This window comes from Oculina patagonica, chromosome 3 (assembly GCF_052425735.1).
Source record: "Oculina patagonica isolate OP01 chromosome 3, crgOcupat, whole genome shotgun sequence".
NCBI lineage: Eukaryota > Metazoa > Cnidaria > Anthozoa > Scleractinia > Oculinidae > Oculina > Oculina patagonica.
In genome coordinates this window covers 10,481,759-10,509,451 of record NC_135760.1, presented here as the reverse complement: position 1 = coordinate 10,509,451, position 27,693 = coordinate 10,481,759, and the positions used below count along the sequence as shown (strand labels likewise).

At 36.8% G+C, this 27,693-nt stretch overlaps 5 protein-coding genes across 22 annotated transcripts in view; 1 reads left to right on the top strand and 4 right to left on the bottom strand.

The window, feature by feature from the left end:
* The window catches only part of LOC144646509 (uncharacterized), a 41,042-nt gene extending 22,031 nt beyond the window's left edge, over positions 1 to 19,011 (top strand). The window contains exons 2-3 of one of the 6 annotated variants that reach the window (XM_078506129.1): positions 16,109 to 16,494; positions 16,558 to 19,010. In XM_078506129.1, coding sequence (XP_078362255.1) covers positions 16,137 to 16,494; positions 16,558 to 18,050 — 1,851 coding nt within the window. In that variant the 5' untranslated portion in view covers positions 16,109 to 16,136 and the 3' untranslated portion in view covers positions 18,051 to 19,010. Of the gene's footprint in view, positions 1 to 10,530; positions 10,644 to 11,320; positions 11,455 to 11,805; positions 11,932 to 15,093; positions 15,201 to 16,108 lie in introns of those variants that run through there. The other 5 variants (XM_078506126.1, XM_078506127.1, XM_078506125.1 and 2 more) reach the window with 5 other exon arrangements.
* LOC144646530 (ankyrin repeat domain-containing protein 13B-like) overlaps positions 1 to 27,693 on the bottom strand; it is a 207,926-nt gene that overhangs the window by 45,578 nt on the left and 134,655 nt on the right. For 4 of the 11 annotated variants that reach the window (XR_013569431.1, XR_013569433.1, XR_013569434.1 and 1 more), the window contains one exon: positions 3,839 to 3,925. Coding sequence is in view for 4 of the 11 variants with exons in the window: in XM_078506156.1 (XP_078362282.1) it covers positions 26,985 to 27,066 (82 nt within the window). In the remaining 7 variants the exon portion in view is untranslated. Of the gene's footprint in view, positions 1 to 3,503; positions 3,643 to 3,838; positions 3,926 to 26,930; positions 27,067 to 27,693 lie in introns of those variants that run through there. The other 7 variants (XR_013569429.1, XR_013569428.1, XR_013569432.1 and 4 more) reach the window with 3 other exon arrangements.
* LOC144646544 (ARF GTPase-activating protein GIT2-like) lies at positions 248 to 26,936 on the bottom strand. 3 transcript variants are annotated; one of them, XM_078506184.1, is made up of 6 exons: positions 26,816 to 26,936; positions 26,243 to 26,426; positions 25,485 to 25,548; positions 24,712 to 25,110; positions 24,001 to 24,319; positions 248 to 515 (listed from the first exon to the last, which is right to left on the bottom strand). In XM_078506184.1, exons 1-4 carry the CDS (start codon positions 26,823 to 26,825, stop codon positions 24,913 to 24,915), a joined length of 456 nt encoding a protein of 151 aa, XP_078362310.1. In that variant the 5' UTR covers positions 26,826 to 26,936; the 3' UTR covers positions 248 to 515; positions 24,001 to 24,319; positions 24,712 to 24,912. The 3 variants fall into 3 exon arrangements, with proteins under 3 accessions (XP_078362310.1, XP_078362308.1, XP_078362309.1); XM_078506182.1 differs by having other exon boundaries at positions 24,001 to 25,110; XM_078506183.1 differs by lacking the exon at positions 248 to 515 and adding an exon at positions 764 to 866 and having other exon boundaries at positions 24,001 to 25,110.
* LOC144646542 (ARF GTPase-activating protein GIT2-like) lies at positions 764 to 3,554 on the bottom strand. The gene is made up of 4 exons (XM_078506180.1): positions 3,394 to 3,554; positions 2,791 to 2,983; positions 2,206 to 2,269; positions 764 to 1,966 (listed from the first exon to the last, which is right to left on the bottom strand). Exons 1-4 carry the CDS (start codon positions 3,419 to 3,421, stop codon positions 1,769 to 1,771), a joined length of 483 nt encoding a protein of 160 aa, XP_078362306.1. The 5' UTR covers positions 3,422 to 3,554; the 3' UTR covers positions 764 to 1,768.
* LOC144646550 (ankyrin repeat domain-containing protein 13B-like) lies at positions 4,782 to 9,661 on the bottom strand. Its single transcript, XM_078506189.1, has 4 exons — positions 8,266 to 9,661; positions 8,000 to 8,135; positions 6,624 to 6,673; positions 4,782 to 4,800 (listed from the first exon to the last, which is right to left on the bottom strand). The coding sequence occupies exons 1-3, from the start codon at positions 8,422 to 8,424 to the stop codon at positions 6,666 to 6,668; spliced, it is 303 nt and encodes a 100-aa protein (XP_078362315.1). The 5' UTR covers positions 8,425 to 9,661; the 3' UTR covers positions 4,782 to 4,800; positions 6,624 to 6,665.

Genomic DNA, 27,693 nt, shown 5'->3' with positions numbered 1-27,693 from the left:
CCAAACTGTATACTGCATTCTATACTGCGTGCATGGAACTATCTCAGTTTTCCATAGAAAGCAAAATATAATTTATTTTCTTACCCTGACATTTTTTTGTGGTGTCTGCAATGAAAACAGACCACTTTCTAAATTCATAATGAAAGCAAAGGTAAAACACAATTAGGGGTACTGGCCATACAATTTGCCACCTTTGATTTTCCATGTCATAGACAAGCAGTAATGGTGCATGCGACAAAAGAAGAACTTGTAAGTTCTGCCTTTTAAACAGAAAACAACTCTTTGTCAAGCTAATTACAATGTTATTAATATATAATTTCATAACATGTTATCTAGTAAACTAACAAACACTGTTCCTCTAAAGTAAAAGAAACAATTTCAGAGAACAGATCAGTATCTGCGGCTTGCCCTGGAAAGGTTTAAAGAGGGCCTCGATGGGGTTATGGGGTTAAACTCAGATAGCTGACAACTTGTCAAAGTTTTAACCATCAGCTGAGAAGTGGCATTTTTTTAAACTGATAGGCAAAATCTACAAAATGACCAGACCAGAAATTTTGAATGTGAAATGGGTCTTATTCACAGGATTTTCCCACAAATCCACCAACAGCAGAGTATAATATTTATACAGTGACTGATTTACAAGATAAATTTGACTAATATACTGGTCTGGCCAGTCAATGACAACTAATAGTAACGGCCCTAATCAAACATGTCTTCTTTTTCTCTAGTTTCATTTTCTGGTAACTGTAACATACATGTAGCTACACAAACAGGCCAGGCATGGGGTGGGGTGGGGTGGGAACTTGGAAATAGCTGACAACTTGTCAAAGTTTTAACCATCAGCTGAGAAGTGGCATTTTTTTAAACTGATAGGCAAAATCTACAAAATGTACTGAGTTGTAAGCAATGGGCTGCAATTTTAAATGATAGCTCAGAAATTGCTAAAAATGTCACTGATTACTAGGCTCTCTTTAAATATCCAACAGGAAGGTCTCCGATGGTCAAAACCTCTTCTCCTTTGTGTGCGATAGCTCTTGACTTAGTTAGGAGCTTACTTACTTCGAAAATAATTTCCATAATATTTAACATAAAAATTATAACTTTTGTCTTCAGTTCTAAGAGCTTTATTGTTATTTTATTATGATGTTTATTACCCTTTTCACTTCCACTGTAATTAATTGGCTCTATCTTTTAAATCTGTGGATGAAACACTGCTAAAAGACTATGAAAGTCATTGAGCAGTACTTTCATGTGGTAATATATATTATGATGTACAAGGAAGCTCTATGAAACCCTGGTGTGTGACCATTCAAATGAAAGCTACTGAGCAGTTCCTTAATGTGGTACTGTTTATTATGCTGTACAGACTAACTTTTAAAATTTAGGTCTGTGGATGAAACCCTGGTGTGTGACCAGTCAAATAAAAGCTGTTGAGCACTACTTTCATGTGGTAATTATTTATTATGATATACAAGGAAGCTCTATGAAACCTGGTGTGTGACCATTCAAATGAAAGCTACTGAGCAGTTCCTTCATGTGGTACTGTTTATTATGCTGTACAGACTAACTTTTAAAATTTAGGTCTGTGGATGAAACCCTGGTATGTGACCAATCAAATAAAAGCTCTTGAGTAGTACTTTCATGTGGTGATATCCACCCAAATAAAATATGGGTTAGTCTGGGAAGTGAAAGGAATAATGTTAGATTTAAATTGTTCATAAAATGTCTACAGATCTTCTAATAAAAACATATTTACTAGTTTGAGATTCTAATCTACTGAAAACGTTGTCACCAGTTGTTTAGCAGCTTTTGCGATGTCATAAGCACATTGTATGACCTGTTGAGTGAGTAACGCCATATCTACAGTGTTTCCCGGCAACACAGCACTCTTACACTCCACTTGCAATCTGGCGGCACTACTCTTCATCAGTTGAAGTGAGACGCGCATGCTGTCCACATCTGGTTCCTGTAAGATTCAACCATACATGGAATAAGTACCACAGTAGGGTCTTTCAAAAGACTGAGCCCATGGTTTTTGGAAGGGGATTTGCTAAGCAAAGAAATGGAAGGGATGTCGCTAAGCAATAAAATAGGAAGGATGTCGCTAAGTAACAAAATAGAAGGGATGTATCTAAGCAACATAATGTGGCCTAACAGTGGCTGACATGAAAAAAAACTTTAAAAACAAAATATTTTTAAACTTACCTCAGGAAATAAGCTAGCCATATCATTTACAGCAGTGAAAATATTACTTGAACAGGGAATGAAACTGAAATAAAAACACAAGTTGGTGAAAGACATTCATGATGGTCAAAATAATGTGGCATCTTTAATGAAAGTAGGCTTAAATTACCAACTGTGGGTTGTTCCATAGCAAATGTGAAAAGCTGATACTGCACATTTGACTCAGTGAAGTTTGTTTAACCAGGATTTAACTTTAGTTAATAACCCCAGCAATGACTTATTTTTAAGTTTCCCAAGCCTTTTTTATGAACAATTCAAGTCACAGAACAATTACAATAATTTCTTGACCATTTAAGGAGAAATGCTTTGTTTAAAGCTCACTTCTCAATTAAATCCAATACAGTGGAACCTCGATTTAACGAACCTTTGTACAACAAAGTCCTCGAAATAACGAACAATATTTTTCGTCCCAGTAACAGCAAAATATATGGAAAAGAACCTTGATATAACAAAACCTCGATATAGCGAACACATTTTGTCAGTCCCTTGGCCCTCTGTTATATTGAGGTTCCACTGTAATAGAAAATATTGAGTTCAGATGTTTACCAGCTGTGCCTTCCTGCCTGTGCTAACAGCAGCAGTTCTTGAATTTTCTTGGTGATCTGTTCCGTGCACCGTACCACAACTTTCTGTGATGGCTGCAGTCTAATATCTTTTGTGGCTTCATGAACTAAATCATCTACTGCGTGGATCAGCTTCTCAGCCTCCCGATCCCACTGTTCATCAAAAGGGCTGTCCGCTAGCAAAGAGAAAAGAAATTGACTTCAACTATAAATTTCGCAGTAAAATGACTTTGAATGGTGAACTTTAGAAATTTAAATTCAAAATAATGATTTCTGTTAAGTAGCTGTTTTAGGGCTTATCCTTTTAATCAAATCCATTTTTCACTACAAAACAAAAAATTGCCAAGGTTTTATTTAATAATTATTTGATTGTATAATCTATTTGCTGGTTATCTCATTCCAAGTTACAAGATTTTTTTTAATTCGAAGCCATGCTCCAAGGTTGAAAGAACTTTTTTTCTGACTTCATCCTTTGCCAACACAGACATGTAACCTTGAAAAAAGTTGAACTTGGGACCAGAAAAAAAAAACACACACCAGAGGCTGGATATTACTGTGACAAGAAAACAAAATAAATAATACTCACAAGAACTCATTCTTTCATGTTCTCTCATCTCTTTGACATTTAGATATCTATGTTCTTCGTCGGTTCATCTGGTGAGTCAGTCACATTATCATACGGATTGACTATTTTAGTTCTACTCGCATCCCTGGTGTGAGACTGCCCCAGGGTGGTGGGCTGAGTAGGGCGATTTAGGAGAGAGCCCGGGGCAGCATATGGCTCTATGTTTCCGATATCCACAAGATCATCTTCATCACTTGCATCTTGGAATGCCTGAGTTAATATAATGGAAAATATGTGACTTGTTAAAAGAACTCTAAAGGAGTGTCATTTCACCCACAAACATACCACAGAGTAAAGAGACTCGAAGACTTATTTTAAGACTTCCCTGTTAAAGTTACCATGTATCAAACAAGTCTCTTTCCCTTTGGCTATTATTTTTATAGTTACAGATGTATGTTCTACTCACCACAGGAGAAAAGACATTATCATCACTTCCATTAAGAATTCCTAACTGACTCCTTAAGTTTTTGTTTTCATCCTCTAACTTGTGAACCTATTAACCATTTATAACAGAAATTTAAATCAGCAAAAAATAAACACTAGTAAAAGTAGCGTCAACACAAAGAGAGGGATGCTATATATTCGAACGATACCCCAGAAAAACTAAACGCCCAGCTTTGGGTACAATTTCTATAAATTACATATTTTTCAATCCTCGCATGAATTGGTTCAATCAGTAATAAGTAAATAAATGTGAAACGTTCTGAAATGTAAGTAACACTGCTTGCAGTCTTCTGTGTATATCTGGACATTTAGTAAATACAAAGTTCTTGGTTTGCGGAATGTATGACCCCATATAATAGACCTTCAAGAAACACTTACGATCCTCTCTTTTTGTTTTGAGTCCTCTACAATTCTCTCTCCCCATGCTCCATCAGTGTCCGAAAGTTTTGAGATTGCATGACAAGTATACTTGTAGTCTCATTTTTGAAGTGATGATGTAATGTGCAAAATAAGGCAATTAGCAAGCTCTGTACTTTGTTTTTTGGAAGTGACACCTGAAGGCAAACTCAGAAGAGGACGGCTGAGAGAGAAAAATAAGAAGAGAAAACATTTTGGATTTAAGACATGGAAGAAGGCAGAGGCTGTGAGAAAGGGTGGCTTGGAGGAGGAGGTCAATGGCCCCATTCTTTTCAAGGAGAAAAGAGATTGATGACAAATTTAAACTTAGGAAAGAGAGTCCCTTAACACTTGTGAATATTATTTGTTGTTCAGGGTGAGACTGAAACATTCCCCAGACCAGACTCCTGCTAGACCTGGACTGCTTTGAGCTTAGGTTATAATGTAACAGGTTCTCTCCGATGCCTGGAGGTTCTGAATTTCGTGACTCTGATTTGCGTTCACTTGAAGAAGCTGTTGAACACAAGCCTAAAAAAGTAACATAAATAATATTTAAAAAAACTTACTGGTATTAATAATTCATAAAGAAAATACAAAAGAAATTAATGTTTAATGAGTGTCTCTATATCTGATAAAGAAACGGCTAAACTTTACGTCCAATTTTCTGGGTCAAAATAACCCCAAATGTAAATATTAATATTTATTAGTGCAAGAATGAGTTGATCTACATCACAAGATTTTTAAACCGTTCAATAAATTCGCAGTTCGTGTTTTATCCAGTCTAAAACACTCGGCTGCGCCTTGTGTTTTAAACTTGATAAAACACTGCTGCTCATTTATTAAACATTACATAATTATATCTTTCTTAATGAATAGGCCTTATGCAAGATTAAGTCTGACTCAGTTGCCCAAAATTGGCTCCAAAGCCTTGACTACATTAAAATTGTTTTAAAAATGTCTAGTTGCTTTTGGATGACTTATAGACATCTGCATCTTTATACTTAGCTATTTTAACATGTTATTCTTTTAGCCATGGAGTAGCAAGGTTGGTTGAAGCAAACTACCCTCCACGTTTTTCACTCAAATTTCCTAGCATTTTTAAGTGTATTTCAAGCTCAATTAAACTAATCACTCTGATTTGGGTATCATTGAAAACAATGGAAAGAATTTTTGGCCTGCAGGGATTGAGTATAAGTGATACCTTTTTTGGACAAAGATGACGATGTCAGAAGTGGAACAAAGGGTAACTATCATTGCGGTCGGTTTTGGCTGGCGGCGCCAGTGGGTTAAACAGACAGAAAAACAAGCTACCAGTATTCAGAAAAATTTCTGAGTTCACCCAAGAAGGGTCAGATGACCTATGACCTTCCACAAACCCCTTGGGCACTCTCTTGCAATAAGCCAGCTAAGTACTGGAAAGTTGTGAGAGAGCTAATAACTAAGCTTCAATGTGACAAAAGATTACTGGTAGCTAAAATGTCATATTATGTACAACAGCATGGGGAAAATGATGCCAGTGTTAAGCTTGGTAGAAATACATAGATATACATAAGAACAGTACGAGAAAGATATTTTAATCAGTTGATGAAAAAAGGTACTAGTACATGGTTCTGTGCATCTCATCTACATCTACATGTACATCTACATTTTAATACGTCGGTAAAAAGTCCATACGGATATCACACCAACGTCTAAAAATAAGTAAAATACAATCTCAAATAGGTAATAACAAATCTTAAGTTATAATTATCATAATATCTATTGAGATCGGTAATCTTTTTGGAGTGAAAGACCCTATCCCCGGCGGTCTCCGTTCACGTGTGGTCTATAAGTTTGCATGTGCGGGCTGTAATGCCTGTTATGTCGGCGAAACCACCCAACATTTTGCCACATGCGTGCATGAGCACTTAGCCAGTGATAAGGCCTCCCACATTTTCAAACACCTTCAGAATTCTGAACGTTGTCGCTCCTTGTGTTCAATAGATAGCTTTCATATTTTAGATCACGCCTCTACCAGCTTTCAACTTAAGATAAAGGAGGCTATCCATATTCAAAAGGAACTACCTTGCCTCAATCAGCAATTACACCATGTAAATCTAAAATTATCCTTCTAATTCACACATTTTCATGTTCTGTTGTTACTACTTGTCTTAATTAGCATTTTTTTCTACTTATTATTCAACTCACTGTGCTTTGTAAACCATTCAACTGAAGATGACAGATCTATGCTCTGTCGAAACATGTCTTTGAAACTTAAAAAAATTGTCATTTTTCTTAAAATCCATAAAAAAATAATCTTTTACATTTACATGTTTATATATATTTAGTATAATGTTATTTATACCAATTACCCCAACTAGTGAACTCCCATTTCATTTCAATCAACATAAAAATCAGCAGTCTGTAAAGAAGAGAAAGAAACAAATAAATTCCAGTGGGTACCGGTAAATGCTAATCTGGAAGAAATAACAGAGAATTGTAATAAAATGTCTACATACCAGCATGTGATATACTGTAACTAATGTGTATCCCACACACACCAGACAAGACCAACAATAAAATGTACTTGTAACATAGTGCTCATTTACATTTTAAATTTTCATTCATGAAACTTATCTACCACATTTCAAAAACTACTTATTTTTCATGATTGACAGGAATTAATATTGTTCACAGTCTGCACAGGTTACTTAAAATGGGGATCTTGTTTGCTATATAGTACTACTTTCTAGCCAGTATGAACACAACACAAGGACCCTTGGTTTATAATGCAGGCTGAGAAATTTATGAATGCTGATTGGTCAAAACAAGCTGTATTTATCTCCAATACTTGCCAAATTTGAAAGAGAGAGGTATTGCAAGAGTTTGGCTTACCATATTTAGAAGAGATTGGTATTCAAGGGCTTGAAAATCACTCTCTTCTAAATATGGCAAGTGTGCTGGCAAGCAAAATAACAGATGATGGACAAATTTTTCTATTATTTACAGTGTGGACAAAAGTAGTCATTTCAATGAGATTAGCTACGTAGTATTTGGAAATAATACCAACTTGTAATATTTCATAATTGTCCAAAATATCACTTGCTGAAGCGGCTTATGATATTTTCGACAACTCTGAAATACTTGCTTGCGGTATTATTTCCAAATACTACAACTACAACTCATGCTATTAACTATATTAATAGAGGTGACTGCTCAAATTAAAGAGTTCTAATTTACAGCAAATGGATGAGCGATTTCCAGGAAAAACTATTTTGGAAACATTTCAGTGGCCCCAGCTGCCTTCCTGGATAATTTTCTGTTCAAGCTACATTTGTCAATGAATTGTTTATCACTGTTTCACACAAGCCAGTTATTTTCAAAATTAAAATGATCAGTGAACAGGCCTGCAGTAAAAAAGAGATAGTTACAGGCAACTCATTTCATTTTCAAAAGCTTGTTTTGCATTAAAACTAGTAAATTAAAATTATGATTAAGACTGTCCTGCCGACATGGCCAATGTGCAGGTGAATGAAAAACCTTGCTCGTTCTTGTATGGCGGTTTCTAGCTCAAAAGAAAAAGAATTGAACGAGTTTATTCAGGTTTTTTCTATTTTGAATGAAAAACGTACTCAATGCTGATAATTATTACTTGAATTTTGAATAAATTCTGCATAAGGGAGTAAGACGTTAACTACAAGAAATTTCAAAATGCTCGTGCACTGTTCATATTTTTAATTATACGCACCATTCCATCCATCCCGGTTTATGGCGTTTGCGTCACAGCCTCCGCGAAGAAGACACTTCACACAATTCAAATAACCCAGAGAAACCGCCAGTTGAAGTGGCGTCCGCCCGCGAGGATCCAAAAGCTCTTTATCATGCTGCATATAAACCACAATCAGACAGAAAAACTCTCGATTACGTTGCATAAAACATGTATGCCTGCCCAAAAAGCTTGGCTTGCGGTTAAAACCAAATCATTTCATCGACAAAATAGGATGGAATACCCACCTTGATTAGTGCAAGTTCTTCTTCAAGTGAGGAAGAGTCTTTATGCCAGACGTGCCAGTGTAGTGAGAATTCTGAGAGGATGTTATCTCTTGAAATTGTGGGAGGAGATGCGGCCAAAATATCCTTTCCTCCACTGGCCGCCATTTTCGCTGTTGTCATTATTTGCACACCCGCTGACCGTAATTTCGCTTTTGCATCCGTCTCGTCTCTCGTGACAGTCTCGTTCGGTGCCTCGGGTGCAAGAGGGTGTTTTTTCTCTATTTCAAGCGCGGAAAAAACTGGATGCTCTCACAAGTTAGGGTTTTGGCCCATGGACTATAGTTGGTTTAAAACTACCGGTTCGTGTACTTGGTCCATGAGAGGAGGAGTAGGGACGGTCTAAAGCTACAAGAATACATTATAGACGGGGATTGGGGTGTGATTCGAGGGGTCTCGAGCTACAATAGTTTCACATTCAGTATATAGCATCTCATCAGTCCACAGCATACTAAATGTGCTTTTTGGTAAAAATATTTTCTTTTTGTATAGTCAGGCTATACTATACTCGCTTCTCTCGTCCCCAGGTGTTTCAGAGCTAGTTTGAAGCTTCACACATCCTGGGGGGGGGGGGGGGCACTCAAAAAAGTTTTATACGGGGAGGTTCCGCCCCAAGTTCTTACCCGTTACCCTTTTATATACCATTTTCACAGAAATTGTACCCCTTTCGTATACCTTTTACTGAAAATAGGTACCCCTTTCATATACCTAAAAGACATGGCATAGACTTAGAAGAGGACGTTTTCTTGTCATTTTCATGTTGCGCTTAATAAATTAAAATAATACAGTCATAAAGTGCGTCTGTTCGAAATATTTTAATTCAAGGCCCTTTTAAAAACGTAAATGACGGATTTAGATACCCTTTCATATACCTAAACTTGTGAAATCCCTACCCTTTTATATACCTGAAGCCTAAAAAAGGTACCCCTTTCGGGCGGAACCTCCCCGTATAGGCCATTATATGGAGTACCCCCCCCCCCCGGGCACACATTATCTAACTGCTCCACAAAAATGGGAAAGCAACCATTCTCTTCTAGCGATCAGTCACATTCGCTTTCGCTTTTGGCACAACAAGCGTGTGTTATAAAATTAATGGTCAACGAATTGCCCGCGCTGTGCTTGGTCAATTCGAACTCATCAGTATTGGATAGTTTTCGAAACTAACTTAAGCATGCCCCCCAAAAAATTAATTTTCTCAATAAACAGAAAGGAATTGTTTCTATTCATTGAGCGAACATTATTAGTAATCAAAACCGGGATAAGTCGGCCGGATAACTATATTATCCTCAATAGCAGCAAGTTCGCAATGTACATTATCATCTTTTGAAAAGCAAACAAACCTCTCATACTGTGCGAAAACACTTGAAAATATTTAGCAATTAAACTTGCATTGACAAGCCGTTCGAGATAACATCAAACTTAAACATCCAGTTTAGCATCCTATTGGTTTGATCAATGGAACTCCTCGGGCGATTCGTCCTTCTTGATCGACTGGTTCCTTTGAAGGATTGCGATGAGTGCCAATACTTTCAAAGCTATGCACTGTTCGAAAAACACGCAAATAGAAGAATGTAGTTTCAAGGCACCAAATTGGGGTTTGTCTCAAGTTCTATAATTTCGAATCGCTGGAGCATTTATTACAGGTAACTATCAAATGTTCGTAGTTTAGTAGCTTTTAGTCGCGTGATCCGAATTCGCTTTAAGAGAACGCTGATGAAGCGTAACATTTATTCATAAATAGAAAAAGAATATATTAAAACTTGTCTTTCAGTTGGTAGGGGTGGGAAAACTTTATTGCGATTTCGTCGCAAAACTTGTTACTCTAACATCTTAGAGCAGAAACCGACTTTACTTGTTCCCACCTAATTTGTTTGATTTCCCTCGCTTTTTCTTGCATGACGATACAAATCTCTTATGTCTAATTTCGTCGTCATTTCAGTTCCTTCATGTCGCCGTGTCGCCTGCATGTCGAAATTGTACCCCTTACAGGGCCTCACTGTAGTCTCGCTCCTGCTGAATGGGCAGCAGAGTAGTGCATGAGTGTTCGAGAGTTAAACAAATTTCGCTCATAAATTTGTCCAGAATTGCAGAACAAAGACAGACAAATATCAAATATTAAATTACATTAAATATTAAATCTTATTGTATAAAAACCATTCTTTTTCCCTGCGGGCAACATTTCATCACTGCGAAATCTCTGTCCGATTTAATAAAGTGGCGTGATAGGCTAAAAATATCAACGCAACTAGGGTCTTTAATCAGTCTTTATCCACGCACACAAGTTCCTATTTTTCATTTTGAACTTGACAGTGTCTGCTGGTCTTTGCCTTCTGTGAATGCAGGTTTGTTTCCTTTTTTCATAAAATGTGTGAACAGTAGATTTTTGATAATTTTATAATCAAGCTAGTGATTCATGGTAAGGATCCTTGGCACAGTTTTTGTAACTATGTTTCTACTTCGACTTAGACCTACTCTATCAACCATGTTAAATTGAAATCGGAAAACGGGAAGAATTATTTGATAAAGTCAGTGCGAACACTTCATGAAATCTAACTATTACCTGCGTCTAGAAGGGAGTGAGAACGTAGTTTGTTCATCTCGTTTATGGAAAATATTGACAGCGAAATCTGCTCTCTCAGATGTAGTGTAAATGCGAGTGAATCGATAGCATGTATACAAGCATCAACGGTTGCTATTTTGGCAGAAAATACTTAAAAACTGCATACTACGATAATTGCTTAGACCTGGATACTAAAAAGATATTTTTTCATGTAAATGTAGGTAACTTTTAATAGTACTTGGACGTGCAAATATGATCGCAATTTTATCAATCGACAATGTTATTGACATCTTGTTCATAGCCGAAGGGATTTCTTTGTCTAAAGTACAATAGTAGACCAAAATAGTTCGGGAGAGTCAGTGATCAACACATCTGGTGTGGCATAACTTGTCTTTAACTTTTTTAACAACCCCTGAACTCAGTAAGAAAAAACAGTGTGGGAAGTATACTGATCCCATCGTTTATATTTTCCCGAGTATCAGTTTGAATTCGTGATACTTCGTGATTAGTTATAGCTGGTTGGATCATGTTCAGTCAAGGGAACGGAAACAGCGATTTGTTTCGCCATGGTGGGCCCTGAATTTACGCTTTGGGTAACAAGTATTTCTGTCAAAATAGTTTTATTGGAAAAATAATACTGGTTGAGGTATGAAAGGTAACCCAAAGCAAAGGCACAAAAGAAATCTTGCAAGCAGCTTTTGAACGATGAGAAAAAAAATCCTGCATTTCAACTAGTCGTAGAGAATGTCCAACCCATTAATCAGCATTAATCACTTTTCTAATAATAATTAGTTTAGATCATATATACGTGATTGTCAACAATAGTGTCTGCGTTACTGCGTAGGAGGCCAACTAAATGCATGCCAATTTCAATTTTTGACATATATGTTCCCCGTATATGGCCAAGGGGAGGAGAAATGACAGAATCGGGGCGTGGGGACTCTAATTGTCGAGGAGGCAGAAGATTTCATTCTTCAGATGCAGTATCCACCCAGATACGCCATTCGCAACTTTAGTTTCTAATCCTAAACTTTTCGATTTTAAACTCGCCAAGACTTCCGTGACTGCAGGTTGGTTTTTTATTTCTTTTTTTTTTAAGACATTAGGGTTAAACCTTGATATGTATGGTTAGAATCTAAGCTAATCTAGCTGGTGACTTAATTTAGCTTCAATGGCACAGTAATTGTTCGCCTCATAAATTGGCAAAACCGCAACCCCAGTCGTACCATTTCTTTCGAATTCAAGGTTTGCTCTTTTATATGTAGTTAGCATTCTCTTCTAGCGATCAGTTACATTCGCTTGGCATGTTTGCGCCACTGTTATAGACACAATTCTTCTACGATTCAAGCGAAGGGAAAAAGCTTTACATTACGGCCGAACGCTTTGGAATGCTTCCAAAAACTGATTTTTCAATTGCACTCTTTTGCTTTTAGATGCCTTAATACATTCTTTATAGGATATGAGTCGTGCAAAATTATCAGCAAGTGATATGTGTACTCTAATGTCTTCTATATTCGACAATCATTAGCCGTGACTGCAACGAAACTCGGCAGACACTGGTCATCTGTGTTAGTATATTCAGTTTGTCCAAATCGTTGACAATCATATTTGTTACTCATCCAAATCAATTCAGTGTAATCAACATCTTTGCCCAGAGTAAAACTATCGCATAGAGATCGTTCTTTTTTCCAGCTAGTAGCAAGATTTCATCATTGCAGAAACGTTTGGGGCGGATATTTGACGGAATAATGTTGCTCTGTGTTTCACATTTAAGCTGGCTGGTATAGGCGGAAACTTTGCAAAACAGGCAAAACTCAAAACGTTCATTATTTATGAACAATCTTCGCTCCTAAGCCATAAACTATTGATTGAGTACAAGAAAATGTGCCTTAATAAAAGTACTCGTGAATGTTAAACGTGCGATGAAATGGTCAAGTCGTGAAAACATGTTCGCAATGCAAGTGACATCTCAAGTTTATCGCTGAACCCGTGACTTTGTTCTACTGTACATGTGTAGACAAACGGCCACAAAACAATTCTTGAGAATTAGCCAAATAGGTTTACCTCAATAACAGTTGTTAAGCAACACACTCAGCTCGATTTTGAAACCAAAACGGAGAGGACGTACATCTATAAAACACTTAGTTTGGTATAGCGTACACAGTTGCAACTGAATACTGCTCATTTCCACCATAGTTTCATGCATGGTACCTAGTTTAAAATTGTAGTTTGTGGCTGGCCTTGATTGATTATTCACTGATCTACTTTCTGTGGGAACAGAGGAGAAAGATGAAAGGAAGCTTATGATTGTGCTTGACGAGTCAAAGCGACGCACATTTATTTCCCTTTGGCCGACTAAAAACGAGTGACATTTAGCACTGATAATAATTAAATGCCTTAACGAAGGCAATGAATCAAATCCAATTGTGCAAAGTAAGTTAGAAAAGTAACAGATTTGTCCTATAATTTCATATTCTTGTGTTGCTTGTCGACGCAATTTGGCCACCGCTGTTGCAAATAAAAATGCGAGACATCGCGCTCGCAAAGTCATTGAGGCGATGCCCGAGGCTAAAGAAACATGCTTGAAATAGAGTAACAAAAGCATTTGCCACGAAGTCAAAACATTTGTCAAAATTCTGTTTAGGATTTGTATTTTTCGTTCCAAATAAGGTCAACAAATTCTCCAATTGGTCAGATTTTTCAGTGGTTCTTTTTTAAACAATAAGATAGTTATAAAACAATGTAAGACGCATTTTATCACTTCAAAATGATGATGAACATGGTTTATTTCGAAAATGAACAAAACAAGATTGTGAAAAAAAGGAAAAAGCACATTTAAAATGATATAAATATTAACCGTGCGTTAAATTGTCATGGATATTTTAAAATATTTACTCTTAATAGGTTATTATTATTTCATTTAAATTTCACTCTGTTCAATGTTGCGTTAAAAAATTATAACTCGAATATAAGCACCTTCTTCTTGGCAAAATGGTTGTGTTTCTTAATGTGATTTTCTTGTTACATCCAACCCTCTACACCAGAATGGCAGAACAAAGACAGACAAATATCAAATATAAATTATATTAAATATCAAAACTTATTTTATAAAAACCACTCTTTTTCCCTGCGGCAACATTTCGTCATTACGAAATATCTGTCCGATGTATTATAAGTGGCGTGATACGCAAAAATTTGAGATTCAATGCCTTACTGCAACAAGAATTATTAATCAAACTTTCTCCAGGCAAGCAAGTTTCTCTTCTAATTTATTTTGAACTTGCTAGTGTCTGCTGTTCTTTGGCCCCTGTAAAGGCAGGTTTGTTTCCTTTTTTATAAAATGTTTAGGATTAACTGGATATATGCGGTAGATTTGTGATAATATCAGTTATTATTAGCTAGCGATTTGGTGGGAGCCAAGGTGGTGGCCCGTCAAACTCGATATCGATCTCTACGACTTCACGGAAAATAGGGACTGTGAACTCTACTACGTCTTTTAAGTAATGTTAGCGCTTCTATATATTATAACTGAATAACTGAAATTACTCTGTTCATGGTACACTGAACAATAACAAACGGTTAAAGAAATAAATTAGCAAATTAAGAGATTAAGTTAAATCAGCGTGATATAAACAAACGGAGAGGATACATGTAAGTACTGAGTAAAATACTGAGTTCTCTGATTTATCATATGCGATCGAAAGCATGTACATCCAGATGTCATCAATCGTTGCTATCTCGGAATCAAAATGCATATCTCTGTTGTAAGATATATTAGACCTGGACAGTTAAGTGATTTTTAAATGTGTATTTGGATGTGTAAATATGATATAATTTATCAATCATCAATGAAAATTTGTAAATGATATCTTGTTTATAGCCGACAGGATTTGTCTAAATCTGTTGAGAGTACAAATTGTAAGTAGAAGATAACTGTCAACTTACAAAAACGTGAGACTTAAAAACACAACTTAGATTTTGAAACAAAATGGAGAATAAACATATCCAATGGCGGTGTGGTCTAGCCTACGTCGCAAATTGTAATAACAATCGCCGTAAAAAGTAAACTGGCGCAAAATGTACGTATAACAAAATTGTTAAAGCAAGATGTTATATAAACCTTTTAACGCAAAATGTAATATATTCACTAATGCGTAATGTATTGACGCAAAGTGTAATGTCTCTAAAACTTATATCAGGCTAATTGACATTAAGGTTTTGTTGGTTTTACGCGAGTTCTGCGTTATAGACGTACAGCTGCTTTGCTTTAACAAAAGTGCAGGTTTAACTGAACTTGCAGGCTCAAAAAGGGATGTTCCTCGACAGAGCAGACTAAAAAGTAGAGTATTTCTGGTTTGAAATGAAACCTAGATTTTGACTTTTCGATACAAAGTAGGATCTAGACTGCCTACTGGCAGGGTCTGAAGTATTGACTGTGAAAAATAGGCAACGTTGGAAAAGGGGATTCCCATGGCCAGTGGGTGTAATAAGATTTAAATTGATAATATTCAAATCAATAATTTTATTATTTTATTAACTAAAAAAAAAAAAAAAAAACATTTATATCGCTGAGTGTTTTTATTTGTCCAAAATTATTGGAAAAAGGGGCCATAAGTTTTAGAGGCCATAGCATTGCAAAAATGTCCAATTACTACACATTAAGGTTTCTGTTATCGGTCATCCTACGAATTATTTACCATTCACTTTCATACTTTCATATTACCATCATCAAAGAGAACTAGGTAGGTGTGAAGGAGACTAAGAACGAGTGCAATTAAGAGAATATTCTCATTTTTGACTATTTCCATGGTGCAATTCACTGAAGTCATAAAACTAAAAGACATCATATTTTGGGTTTTTTTGCAATATTAAATTATGCAGGGGCGGATCCAAGATTTTTCTTAGTAGAGGGGTGCACCACTATGGATTGGCCACATCGTTTGTTTTGTAGAATATCAGTTGTATTAGAAAGCCGCAGGTCATCTCAGAGGGGCGGGGCAGGGGGAGGGGTGCGCGCACCCCCTGCACCCTCCCCCTAGATCCGCCCCTGTTATGCGTTAGAAAATTTCTTACATTTTGTGTTAAAAAGTTATAACATATTGCGTTAAACAACTTTATAACATTTTGCAGCGATTGTTATTACATTTTGCGTAGGTATAATATTTGGGCGTAATTCACGTCTCATTCCAATCATACGTAGATGTTCACAGTTAGTTATACTAACTACCAGTATTGTTATCTTCACAGATCCATTGGAAACCTGGCCATATACAAAATGGACACGCTGAAGGAATTGTTTGTTTCGAAAGCCTTTAACAGATACAGCTATGGAGCAGTTATCGTTTGGTTCGCATTCGGAGGAATTCTTCTTATCGGCGTCTTTGCATCAATAAATGCTGGTGCGCCGAGGTTCAGTTGCAGTGAGAAAAGTAAAAACATGGACCTCGTACCAGAAAAGTGCCTCGAGCAATACGAGGAGCGATACAACAAATCGGGTATTCCCGTCTATGCCTTCGTGATCCTCAATGTCGGTTTTATTGCAATTGTGTGCGTGATTTACTCCCTAGTTGTAAAACCAAGAGTTGAACGACTGGAAGCCCATTTAAACAGAGATGCCGAGAGACAGCGCCCACCTGAAACAAGAGTTGAACGACTGGAAGCAAATTTAAACAGAGATGCTGAGAGACAGCACCCACCTGAAACACGCAAACTGTTTACGGCGTACTGTTGTCAACTCACCGCCAGATTCGCTTTGAGAATTCTCTTTATAGTCCTACAAATGCGAGTGCTGTACCCTGATAACTTTCCATCAAACTATAATTGTAAATTGACATTCCCCGCAGGCCCTCGTATGAGTCGTACGGCGAATGCATCAGTCGCAAACATTCAGAACACAACAGAAAATATATACGAGTGTCACAATCAACGGGGAAAGAAGGACACTGCCTGGATGTATGCTGTGATTGCATTAAATGGAGTTTTAATACTTTTTATTCTGATCGAGGTCATCTGTGTCTTATCACGTCTAGCACTTAAAGGGCTTAAATTCCTCGAAGACTTGCAGTTTCTAGAAGTTCATCTGAACCCCAATGTCCCTTCAAGGCAGCAGCAGCCAGAAGAACAACCACTAGCGCAACAAGTGTCTTTCATCGAAAGCCTGAAGAAAACAATTATTGAACGCACAAAGCAACCTTCAGATCTCGAGGCAGTGTTTCGACCAAAACCAGGCGAAGGCGAAGGAATTAAAAATCTGGAGCTCGACAAGATTTATACAAAGGTGGTTCTTACTGAAAACAGAGCGAAACCTGACTTTCCCAGTAACCCCAAGCAAATGGGAAATTTGCCACCAAAAAGAGCAGAAAATATCGTTGACGCTGAAAACAAGAAAATCTTAATTATTGGGCTTCCAGGAATAGGGAAAACACTATTTTGTGAAAGAATGCTGCGAGATTGGGCATCGGAAAGACTGTTCACCGAATCACAAGATAGCTGTGAACTGCATATCAGAATTGCTTTCCTCATTAAGTTCAGGAGACTCAACACGGTTGGAGAGCTCAGTCTTCGTGAACTACTCGAAAAAGCAGAATTCTTGCCGACAAAACATCTTCCTGATGATGTCTGGAATGACATTATAAAAAATCCCGACAAAGTCCTTATCTTGTTCGATGGCGCGGACGAGTATAAAAACCACTCAAGTATCGCTAATAAGACCGTTGACAGTGGCAGATACAGTATTGACGACAGGATGCCTCTCCATGCATTATATTCCAAAGTAGCAGAAGGAAAACTTCTCGATAAAGCCGCCGTTTTAACCACTATAAGACCCACCGCCGTGTCGAGCGTCAAACATATTACATTCAGAACATATGAAATACTCGGTTTTTCACCCCAGCAAGTTGAAGAATACGTGGAGAAGTTTACGAAAGATGCAGCGGGAAATTTGAGCGACGCAGGAGAAAAAATTAAGGAACACATAAAAAAGAATGCGAAAATATCTGCATTTTGCTACATTCCCGCCAGCTGCTTCATAATTTGTTCCAGTCTGCTCCATGTACTTAAGACCTCCGCGGAGACCGGAAAGGATTTAACTGCTGTTGGCCTTGGAAAGCTAACTCAGATTTACAATGTAGCAGCGAAGGTGTTTTTCTTCAAGCGCAGCGAGCAACACCGTGATAAACGTCTCAGCTAAAGCGACATTTACTCAAACGAGTTTACAGGTAAAGAGGAATTCAAGCAACTGGGCGAAGTTGCATTCAAAGGTTTAGAGGAAGGAAGAATAATCTTTGAAGGAAGCGAAGTCAAGAAAGTAAAAAACAGTTCTCTTCTCTACCAAATGCCGGATTCATGTGAGCCTTGGAAACCCCCCATACATCAGTTCTGCTTCATTCATCTGACATTGCAGGAATACTTCGCAGCGAGACATATAACCGATACCATGAATGAAGCACAGTTGCGAACATTTGTTAAAGATCACATAAATAAAGGTAAATGGCATGTTGTTTTGAATTTTGTGGCTGGCTTGCTCGGTGAACGAGATGAGCAATTGATGAAGATCTTCACTGACCTGCTTCCCGAGAAAACAGAAGAGAAAAGTGAATTGGAGCTGATGGTTATGCCAGCCGAGTCAGAGCGACGCACATTTACCTGTTGGCCGACTAGCAGCGAAAAACATTTAGCACTGACAATTATTAAATGTATATATGAAGGCAGTGAATCAAACGTAGTACAAAGCAAGTTAGAAAGCATTAGTTTTAATGCAGTACATTTTAGTTCTTGTAGTCTCGCTCCTGCTGACTTTACAGCAATAGCGCATGTGTTTAAACATGTGCAACAAATTTCGCTCATAGATTTGTCCCATAATAACATTGGCTCGTTGGGTTTTGCAGAGATTGCAAAGTTGTTTGACAATGACAATAGTCAGCTAACGGGCTTAAACCTCGGGTGGAATAGGATAGGAGATGAAGGTGTAAAACAATTGAGTAAAGTAATTGTAAAAAGTAATTTAGAATTGTTAAACCTCAGTTGGAATAGCATTACAGATAAAGGATTAAATTATTTAAGTGAAAAACTTGTTAATACAAATGTAAAATCGTTATACCTCAGTGGCAATAATATTACAGATAAAGGATTAAATTATTTAAGTGATAAACTTGTAAATACAAAGATAGAATCGTTAGACCTCAGTCTCAATCACAAAAGGATTAAATTATTTATGTGATAAACTTGTTAATACAAAGATAGAATCGTTAGCCATACGTAGAATAATATTACAGATAAAGGATTAAATTATTTAAGTGATAAACTTGTTAATACAAAAGTAAAATCGTTATACCTCATTGGCAATCCAATCATAACAAGTGAAGCTAAACAGCGCTTCCGAGATGCTAATCCTAATTGCGAGTTCTCTCTTTTAAAATTATTTCAAAACTATTGTCATTGTCTTTCAAAAAATATCAACTAAACAAATTGTTAGGATTATTGTTGTTGGGTGACCGACTGAAAAAGACAAAACAGGAACTCCGTAAAAAAAACTCAAAACAATCTTAAAATTAAATGAAGACAAGTTTTCATGTCAGTGACTGATGCGTGAAGATATGAATCATGTTAAGATTGAAGTCGCTTTACATCTTCAATACAACAACAGGTGTCTCTAGGTAAAATGAATTTTTGTGCCGGTTTTATATCATTTGACATTAAAACATCTTGTGTAAGATGTGGTTTTATATTTACGGAGTTTTTGATAAACAAAGGTCACTCAGCTAAATACCAGTTAAAATAATTATCGTGTTAGGAGAAGACATGTTGCAAACACCACAAATATATCAGGCAAAAACACTTTAATAAGCTACTCAATTCAAAGAAAATTGTACACAGGAAGAAAGAAAAAACAAAGCATCATTCTTAGCTGTTTTATCGACGGTAGCAAATCCATTGCTTGTGTTTGAAAGTTGTGTTTGCTTCATGTAGAATGTTTTAAACGAAATCGTCTTTTCAACTCCAAAGGATTTCTAGCAGACCAAACTTTACAAATTGGAAATTTTTTTCAAGCCAGCAGCACTCAAACAAGTGCAAACAGAAAACCCAGCCTTAGCGAGAAGTGTGAAACTGTCAAACTGAAATGAAAAACAACGCTTGGCGACATTTTGCTGGGATGTAGGATCGAAATTATCCAATCAAAACAATGCTGTGTTTCCCGCGAGGTCCTCCTTGCGAGTTGAAAAGAAAATGGCGCCAAAATTGGACCATTGCAGATCAAGGCAAGCTTCGGGTAAAAAATTTTCAGTGAATGAGTTTTTTCCAGCTTTAGTTCACTGCTGGGATTTTTTTCAGGTGTGCGAGTTCAGCAGAAGTTTTTTAAGCAGAAAAATAGAATATTTTTTTTGCTTGTAGCTTTTGTTGTCTTGGGAGCTGGAGGTCGAATTTTAATGTAGGCAATCACTCTTCCGTTGGTTTCAAAGGTTCACCACTTACTTGCTCCAAAGGTTAAGCAGCGATTGTACATTTACTTAAATAAGTCATTGTGTTAATAATTTGAACTGTATTAATACACAACTGTATTGTAAGGCACCAGAGAGTTGTCAAAAATTCTGTACCTAAGTTTTTATGACATCCTTCTAACTTTTAAATTTTTTTTACATCAAAATTGTTTTTAAGTAACAAAACTGTAGATATCCACAACCCAAGAATAACAAGACTGGACTCTCAGAGTTTGCTAATCGAGCTTATTTGCTCCAAGTTTCAGCAGAAATTGTAGACCTGTGTACTTAAATTAGTCACTGTGATAATAATTTGAACTGTATATACACAAATATGTAGAAGACAACAGAGTTGTTGAAAATTTTGTTCCTTATAAGTTTTTTGACACCATTCTACCTTTTAAAGATTTTCCAATCAGTTTCAAAATTGATTTTAAAGTATTCACAACTGTAGATAATTTTATTTACAACTTTAGATTAACAAGATGAACTTTCAGATCTTGAATGCAACTTATTAATTAGTGATGGACTTTAACTGATCTTAGCAACTTGTTAACTATGTAAATATAGAATTTTTGCTGTCCAGTTTAGAATAAATATTTTGCGAGGAAGTTTTGTGTTGTGTTCAATTTTAGCTCGATATAAAATTAGGATTTAGACAAACTATGCTTGCGCTATGACTCAGGCACAAGATGAGTTTCGAGTCATTTAATTTAAAAAAAATACTCTATTTAGAGAGGAAGCCACATCAGCTCTAGCTGGTTTTTGATGTGGGTCCTCTATCCAGATCGAATTGGAATTTGGAAATGTTAGTGTTTGGATCAATTTAGGTTTCTGGGAAACTGCTCACCTACCCCTCCCCAAACCTAACATTTTGCCCGAAGCGATAAGTAAGGGTTAATGTTAGGGCGAGAACCAACAACAAACTCAACCCACATATGGTACCCAGCCGGAATCAAACCCGGGCCACATTAGTAGGAGGTGAGTGCTCTCACTATAGCTACTACGCCATCCTTGCCTCCCATAAATTAAAATTCACCAACATTAACATTTACCTGCATTATAAAGGAAATGTTGACCTAGTAGATGACATGAAAAGCTCAATCAGCTTTGTTGAAGGGCAAATAATATAAGATTTCTTTTTTTAATGGGCCTCTGGTCCAAGCTATGGCTTTTAATGTCTTCGCTGCACACCTTACTGGTATTTTATACATTCCACTGATCAAAACATTTCCGAGACAATAATGTTATAGGCTTCATTCATGATGGTCGCCAAGAGTGACCAAAATCAAATTTCTCCTCACAATTTTAATACTTTATTATGAGAAAAGGTTACAAGAATCAGTAAAAAGATCACTCAAGGCAAATTGCTTTGATCTTTTGATAAATTCTCCCAACTGTTACTTTAAGAAAATGTATGGAGTTCAGTCAGGAGAATTTGTGTGTGGATATTGAGACTTTTAAAATAGGTTAAGTGTCCTGCAGCATATTGGCCTAGTAGGCAAAATCCTTAGTGGGGGTAAGACACAAAGAAAATCCATTAAGAGCGTAGGCAAAAATCGATTGGTCGCCAAAGCCTCGAGTCCTCACCGAAAAGCTTTTCAACTGTACCACAAACACTACACGCCTGCCATAAAAGTTGTATGATACTGTGTCTAGTGATACACAATGGTTGTAACACAGTAATAGTATTCACACAAAAGCTCAAATCGATGTTAACAAGTGTTGTCTTCTTTTACATCATTTTAATTTCAACACTGCTAATTGAAGATCACTTTACAGACACTGCAGGATTTTAGAACTGAAAAAAGAAAATGACAAGATAAAAGCTAAACACAAGTTTCTAAATCAATAAGCATAATTATTATTTTTATAAGTATCATTGCTTTTTACAAGGATATTTGTTATTTATTGTTATAATTATTTGGGATTATGTATTAATATTATTTGACTGTATAATATGGTACATGGTCATGAATAAATCACTAAACTTTTTAATTGTAAAAAAGGAATTATAACAAAAAAACTTGAGGCACAGTTCATCTAGCTCACACACCTTCATGTCAGCATTTCTTTGAGTAAGTGTTGTCTACCTCAAATTATACGATAATTTACAAAACCGAGCCTGCATTTCTGGTCAGCTTGGTTGATAAACAACATGAGATTTCTGCAACTTAACTTAAGCAAAGCATTAATGTTCCTTCAACATTGCACCTAAGTATCTTCAGGCGTTTACCATTAGTCAGAAACGGCCGGCCGGCCCAGTAGTTGGGAATGTGAAGTGGGCCTTTATCACGGGATTTTCCCACACATCCCAGGAAGGGAACTCGCATATGAAAGGGGCAGGGATGCTCGTCGTCTTGCTTAGGGGTGTAAATTTGGGAGCTTTGGTCTCACTTAGGGTATTCTGGGCAAAACGCCAATATTGTTAGCCATAATGGTCTTGTTTAGGGCTGCACACAAAGAAATATACAAATATAAATTCTATTCTTAGTTTTTTGGTATCTTTTCGACGTCATGAAAAGCTTGAGCCACACCCAGATTGGTCTCTTTTAGGGGTTCTTTTCAAAATTTCCAATGAGCATCTCCGCCTAGGCCTCAAATCCACCAACAGCAGTGTATAATAATTATTTATACAGTGACAGTGATTTACAAGATAACTTTGACTAATATACCAGTCTGGCCAGCCAATTCAGACTTATGATAACGGCCCTGATCTACTAATCAAACTATCTTCTTTTTCTCTAGTTTCATTTTCCGGTAAATCTAACTAACATGTAGCTACAAAAACAGGCAGGGGGGGGGGGACTTGTAAATAGGGGGAAGGGGGTAGAAACTGTACAGAGGCAGGAAAAAAGGGCAGAAAGCGAGATTCCCAAGGTGGCTAAACCAGAACAAATTGGGAGATTTTGTGCAACCTTGGCTAGTATTTTGCAATAGAAATAGTACAGAGGTGAGAACCACTAAGGAGGGGGTGGAAGTCTGGGGTAAAAAGGTACAGCAAGCTGGAAGTTTAGATGTTCTGTTCCCTTGTGCAAACAGCCTTCTTTTACAGCTACGTTACTGATATTGACTCTTGTTTTAGTCACATGCCTCCCTGGTGTTATTTAAGACTGCTCTCAAACATCCTGGTTACAATAAATAAACCAAACTGTATACTGTATTCTATACTGCATGCATGGAACTATCTCAGTTTTCCATAAAAAGCAAAAAATATATATTTTTTTTACCTTGACATTTTTTTGTGGTGTCTGCAATGAAAACAGGCCACTTTCTAAATTCATAATAAAAGCAAAGGTAAAACACAATTAGCGGTACTGGCCATACAATTTGCCACCTTTGATTTTCCATGTCTCAGACAAGCAGTAATGGTGCATGCGACAAAAGAACAACTTGTAAGTTCTGCCTTTTAAACAGAAAACAACTCTTTGTCTAGCTAATTACAATGTTATTAATATATAATTTCATAACATGTTATCTAGTAAACTAACAAACCATGTTCCTCTAAAGTAAAAGAAACAATTTCAGAGAACAGATCAGTATCTGCTGCTTGCCCTGGAAAGGTTTAAAGAGGGCCTAGATGGGATTATGGGGTTAAACTCAGATAGCTGACAACTAGTCAAAGTTTTAACCATCAGCTGAGAAGTGGCATTTTTTTTAAACTGATGGGCAAAATCTACAAAATGTACTGAGTTGTAAGCAATGGGCTGCAATTTTAACTGATAGCTCAGAAATTGCTAAAAATGTCACTGATTACTAGGCTCTCTTTAAATATCCAACAGGAAGGTCTCCTCTGTCCAAAACCTCTTCTCCCTTGTGTACAATAGCTCTTGACTTAGTTAGGGGCCGTTATTTGCTTCAAAAATAATTTCCATAATATTTAACATAAAAATTATAATTTTTGTCTTCAGTTCTAAGAGCTTTATAATTATTTTAAATTATGATGTTTATTACCCTTTTCACTTCCACTGTAATTAACTGGCTCTAACTTTTAAATCTGTGGATGAAACACTGCTAAAAAACTATGAATTTCTTAGCAGACAGCAGTACTTTCATGTGGTAATATTTATTATGATGTACAAGGAAGCTCTATGAAACCCATGAGCTTGACCATTCAAATGAAAGCTACTGAGCAGTTCCTTCATGTGGTACTGTTTATTATGCTGTACAGACTAACTTTCAAAATTTAGGTCTGTGGATGGAACCCAGGTGTGTGACCAATCAAATAAAAGCTGTTGAGCAGTACTTTCATGTGGTAATTATTTATTATGATATACAAGGAAGCTCTATGAAACCCAAGTGCGTGACCATTCAAATGAAAGCTATTGAGCAGTTCCTTCATGTGGTACTGTTTATTATGCTGTACAGACTAACTTTCAAAATTTAGGTCTGTGGATGAAACCCTGGTGTGTGACCAATCAAATAAAAGCTGTTGAGTAGTACTTTCATGTGGTGATATCCACCCATTTAAAATATGGGTTAGTCTGGGAAGTGAAAGGGATAATGTTAGATTTAGTTTTGTTCATAAAATGTCTTCAGATCTTCTAATCAAAACGTATTTACTAGTTTGAGATTTTAATCTACTGAAAACGTTGTCACCAGTTGTTTAGCAGCTCTTGCGAGGTCATAAGCACATTGTATGACCTGTTGAGTGAGGAACGCCATATCTACAGCGTTCCCAGGCAACACAGCACTCTTACACTCTACTTTCAATCTGGCGGCACTACTCTTCATCAATTGAAGTGAGACACGCATGCTGTCTACGTCTGGTTCCTGTAAGATTCAACCATACACCGAATAAGTACCACAGTAGTGTCTTTCAGAAGACTGAGCCCATGGTTTTTGGAAGGGAATTTGCTAAGCAACAAAATGGAAGGTATGTCGCTAAGCAATAAAATAGAAGGGATGTTGCTAAGTAACAAAATAGAAGGGGTGTCCCTAAGTAACAAAATAGAAGGGATATCACAAAGTAAGAAAATAGAAGGGATGTTGCTAAGTAACAAAATAGAAGGGGTGTCCCTAAGTAACAAAATGGAAGGGATATCACAAAGTAACAAAATAGAAGGGATGTCGCTAAGTAACATAATGTGGCCTGATGGTGACTGACATGATAAGTTACTTTAAAAACAAAATATCTTTAAACTTACCTCAGAAAATAAGCTAGCCATATCATTTACAGCAGTGAAAATATTACTTGAACAGGGAATGAAACTGAAATAAAAACACAAGTTGGTGAAAGACATTCATGATGGTCAAAATAATGTGGAATGGCAGTATCTTTTATGAAAGTAAGCTTATTACCAACTGTGGGTTGACAAAGGTTAATTAACTGTCATAGCAAATGTGAAAAGCTGATATAATATTTGTTTCAGTGAAATTTGAACCCTTAGCTACCATTTCTCTTGTTTAAACTTAATATCTCCAGCAATGGCTTATTATTAACTTTCCCTAACCATTTTTATGACAAATTCAAGTGACAGGTTGTCAGTAATAAAATTCCATTTATAAGCCCTCCTGCTTATATTAGCCCCCTGGTTAAAGGCCCATCTACCTGGAAACAAAAAAATACATCCGGTTATAAGCCCCCCCCCCCCCCAGATATAAGCCCCCCTCTGCTGGATGACAGTACTGAGCAGGGCTTAATGTTGCTTTATTATGAATTTTTAACTTAAAAACGTATTTCAATCAACATTACCATGCCTTTTTTATTCCACTAACGTCTTTTTATTCCACTTTTTAGCCCACCTGGATATAAGCCCACCCAAAACCCCTTACGAAGTTGTACAAGCCCAGGGCTTATAACTGGAATTTTACACTTTAATCTTGATCACTTTAGGAGAAATGCTGTGTTAAAGCCAAATTCTCCTAAATCCAATAATAGAAAATATTGAGTTCAGATGTTTACCAGCTGTGCCTTCCAGCCTGTGCTGCCAGCAGCAGTTCTTGAATTTTCTGTTCTGTGCACCGTACCACATCTTCCTGTGATGGCTGCTGTCTAATATCTTTTGTGGCTTCATGAACTAAATCATCTACTGCGTGGATCAGCTTCTCAGCCTCCCGATCCAAATGTTCCTCAAAAGGACTGTCCACTAGCAAAGAGAAAAGAAATTGACTTCAACTTACTAATTTTGCAGTAAAATGGTGAAGTTTAGAAATTGAAATTCAAGACGTGATTTCTGTTAAGTAGCTGTTTTAGGGCTTATCCTTTTAATCAAATCCATTTTTCACTACAAAACCAAGAATTGTCAAGGTTTTATTTGATAATTATTTGATTGAATCTGTTTGCCAGTTATCTCAAGATATTTTTGATTCGTAGCCACACTTCAAGCTTGAAAGAATTTTTTTTCTGACTTCATCCTTTGCCAACACATACATGTAATCTTGAAAAAAGTTGAACTTGAGAACAACAACAACAGCAACAACAAAACCCAGAGGCTTGTTAGTACTGTGACAAGAAAACAAAATAAACAATACTCACAAGAACTCATTCTTTCGTGTTCCCTCCTCTCTTTGACATTTAGATATCTATGTTCTTCGTCGGTTCATCTGGTGAGTCAGTCACATTATCATACGGATTGACTGTTTTAGTTCTACTCGCATCCCCGGCATGGTGGACTGCCCCAGAGTAGGGGGCTGAGTAGGGCGATTTAGGAGAGAGCCTGGGGCAGCATATGGTTCTTTTTTTCCGATATCCACAAGATCATCTTCATCATTTGCATCTTGGAATGCCTGAGTTAACAAAATGAAAATTATGTGACTTGTAAAGAAACTCTAAAGGAGTGTCATTTCACCCACACACACACAACAGAGTAAAGAGACTTTAAGACTTATTTTAAGAATTCCCCGTATAAGTTACTATGTATCTACCAAGTCTCTTTCCCTTTGGCTATTATTTTTACAGATAATTATAGATGTATGTTCTACTCACCGCAGGAGAAAAGACGTTATTCCCAACTGACTCCTTAAGTTTTTTTCATCTTCTAACTTGTGAACCAATTATTCATTTATAACAGAGACTTTAATCAGGACAAATAAACAATAGACTAAGTAAGAGTGGAGTAAAGACAAAGAGTGGGATGCTACGTATTTGAACAAAATCCCAGATTAACCAAAACACCCAGCTTCGGGTCCAATTTCTATTTTATTTTCAATCCTCCTTAAAGTGCCAAATTAGGTTTGGGAGTTTTTCTGCCTGCACAAATTGATTCAATCAGAAATTAAGAATTCATGCCCACCAATTTAAGCAATTGAGAAGAAGCCCTGAATTTTGTTTAGGTTTCTTTTCCCCTATAGCTTTAGTTGGTGGGCTCACAGTAAGCATCCACTCATTGCATGGTAATTAAGGTGGCTAAATAC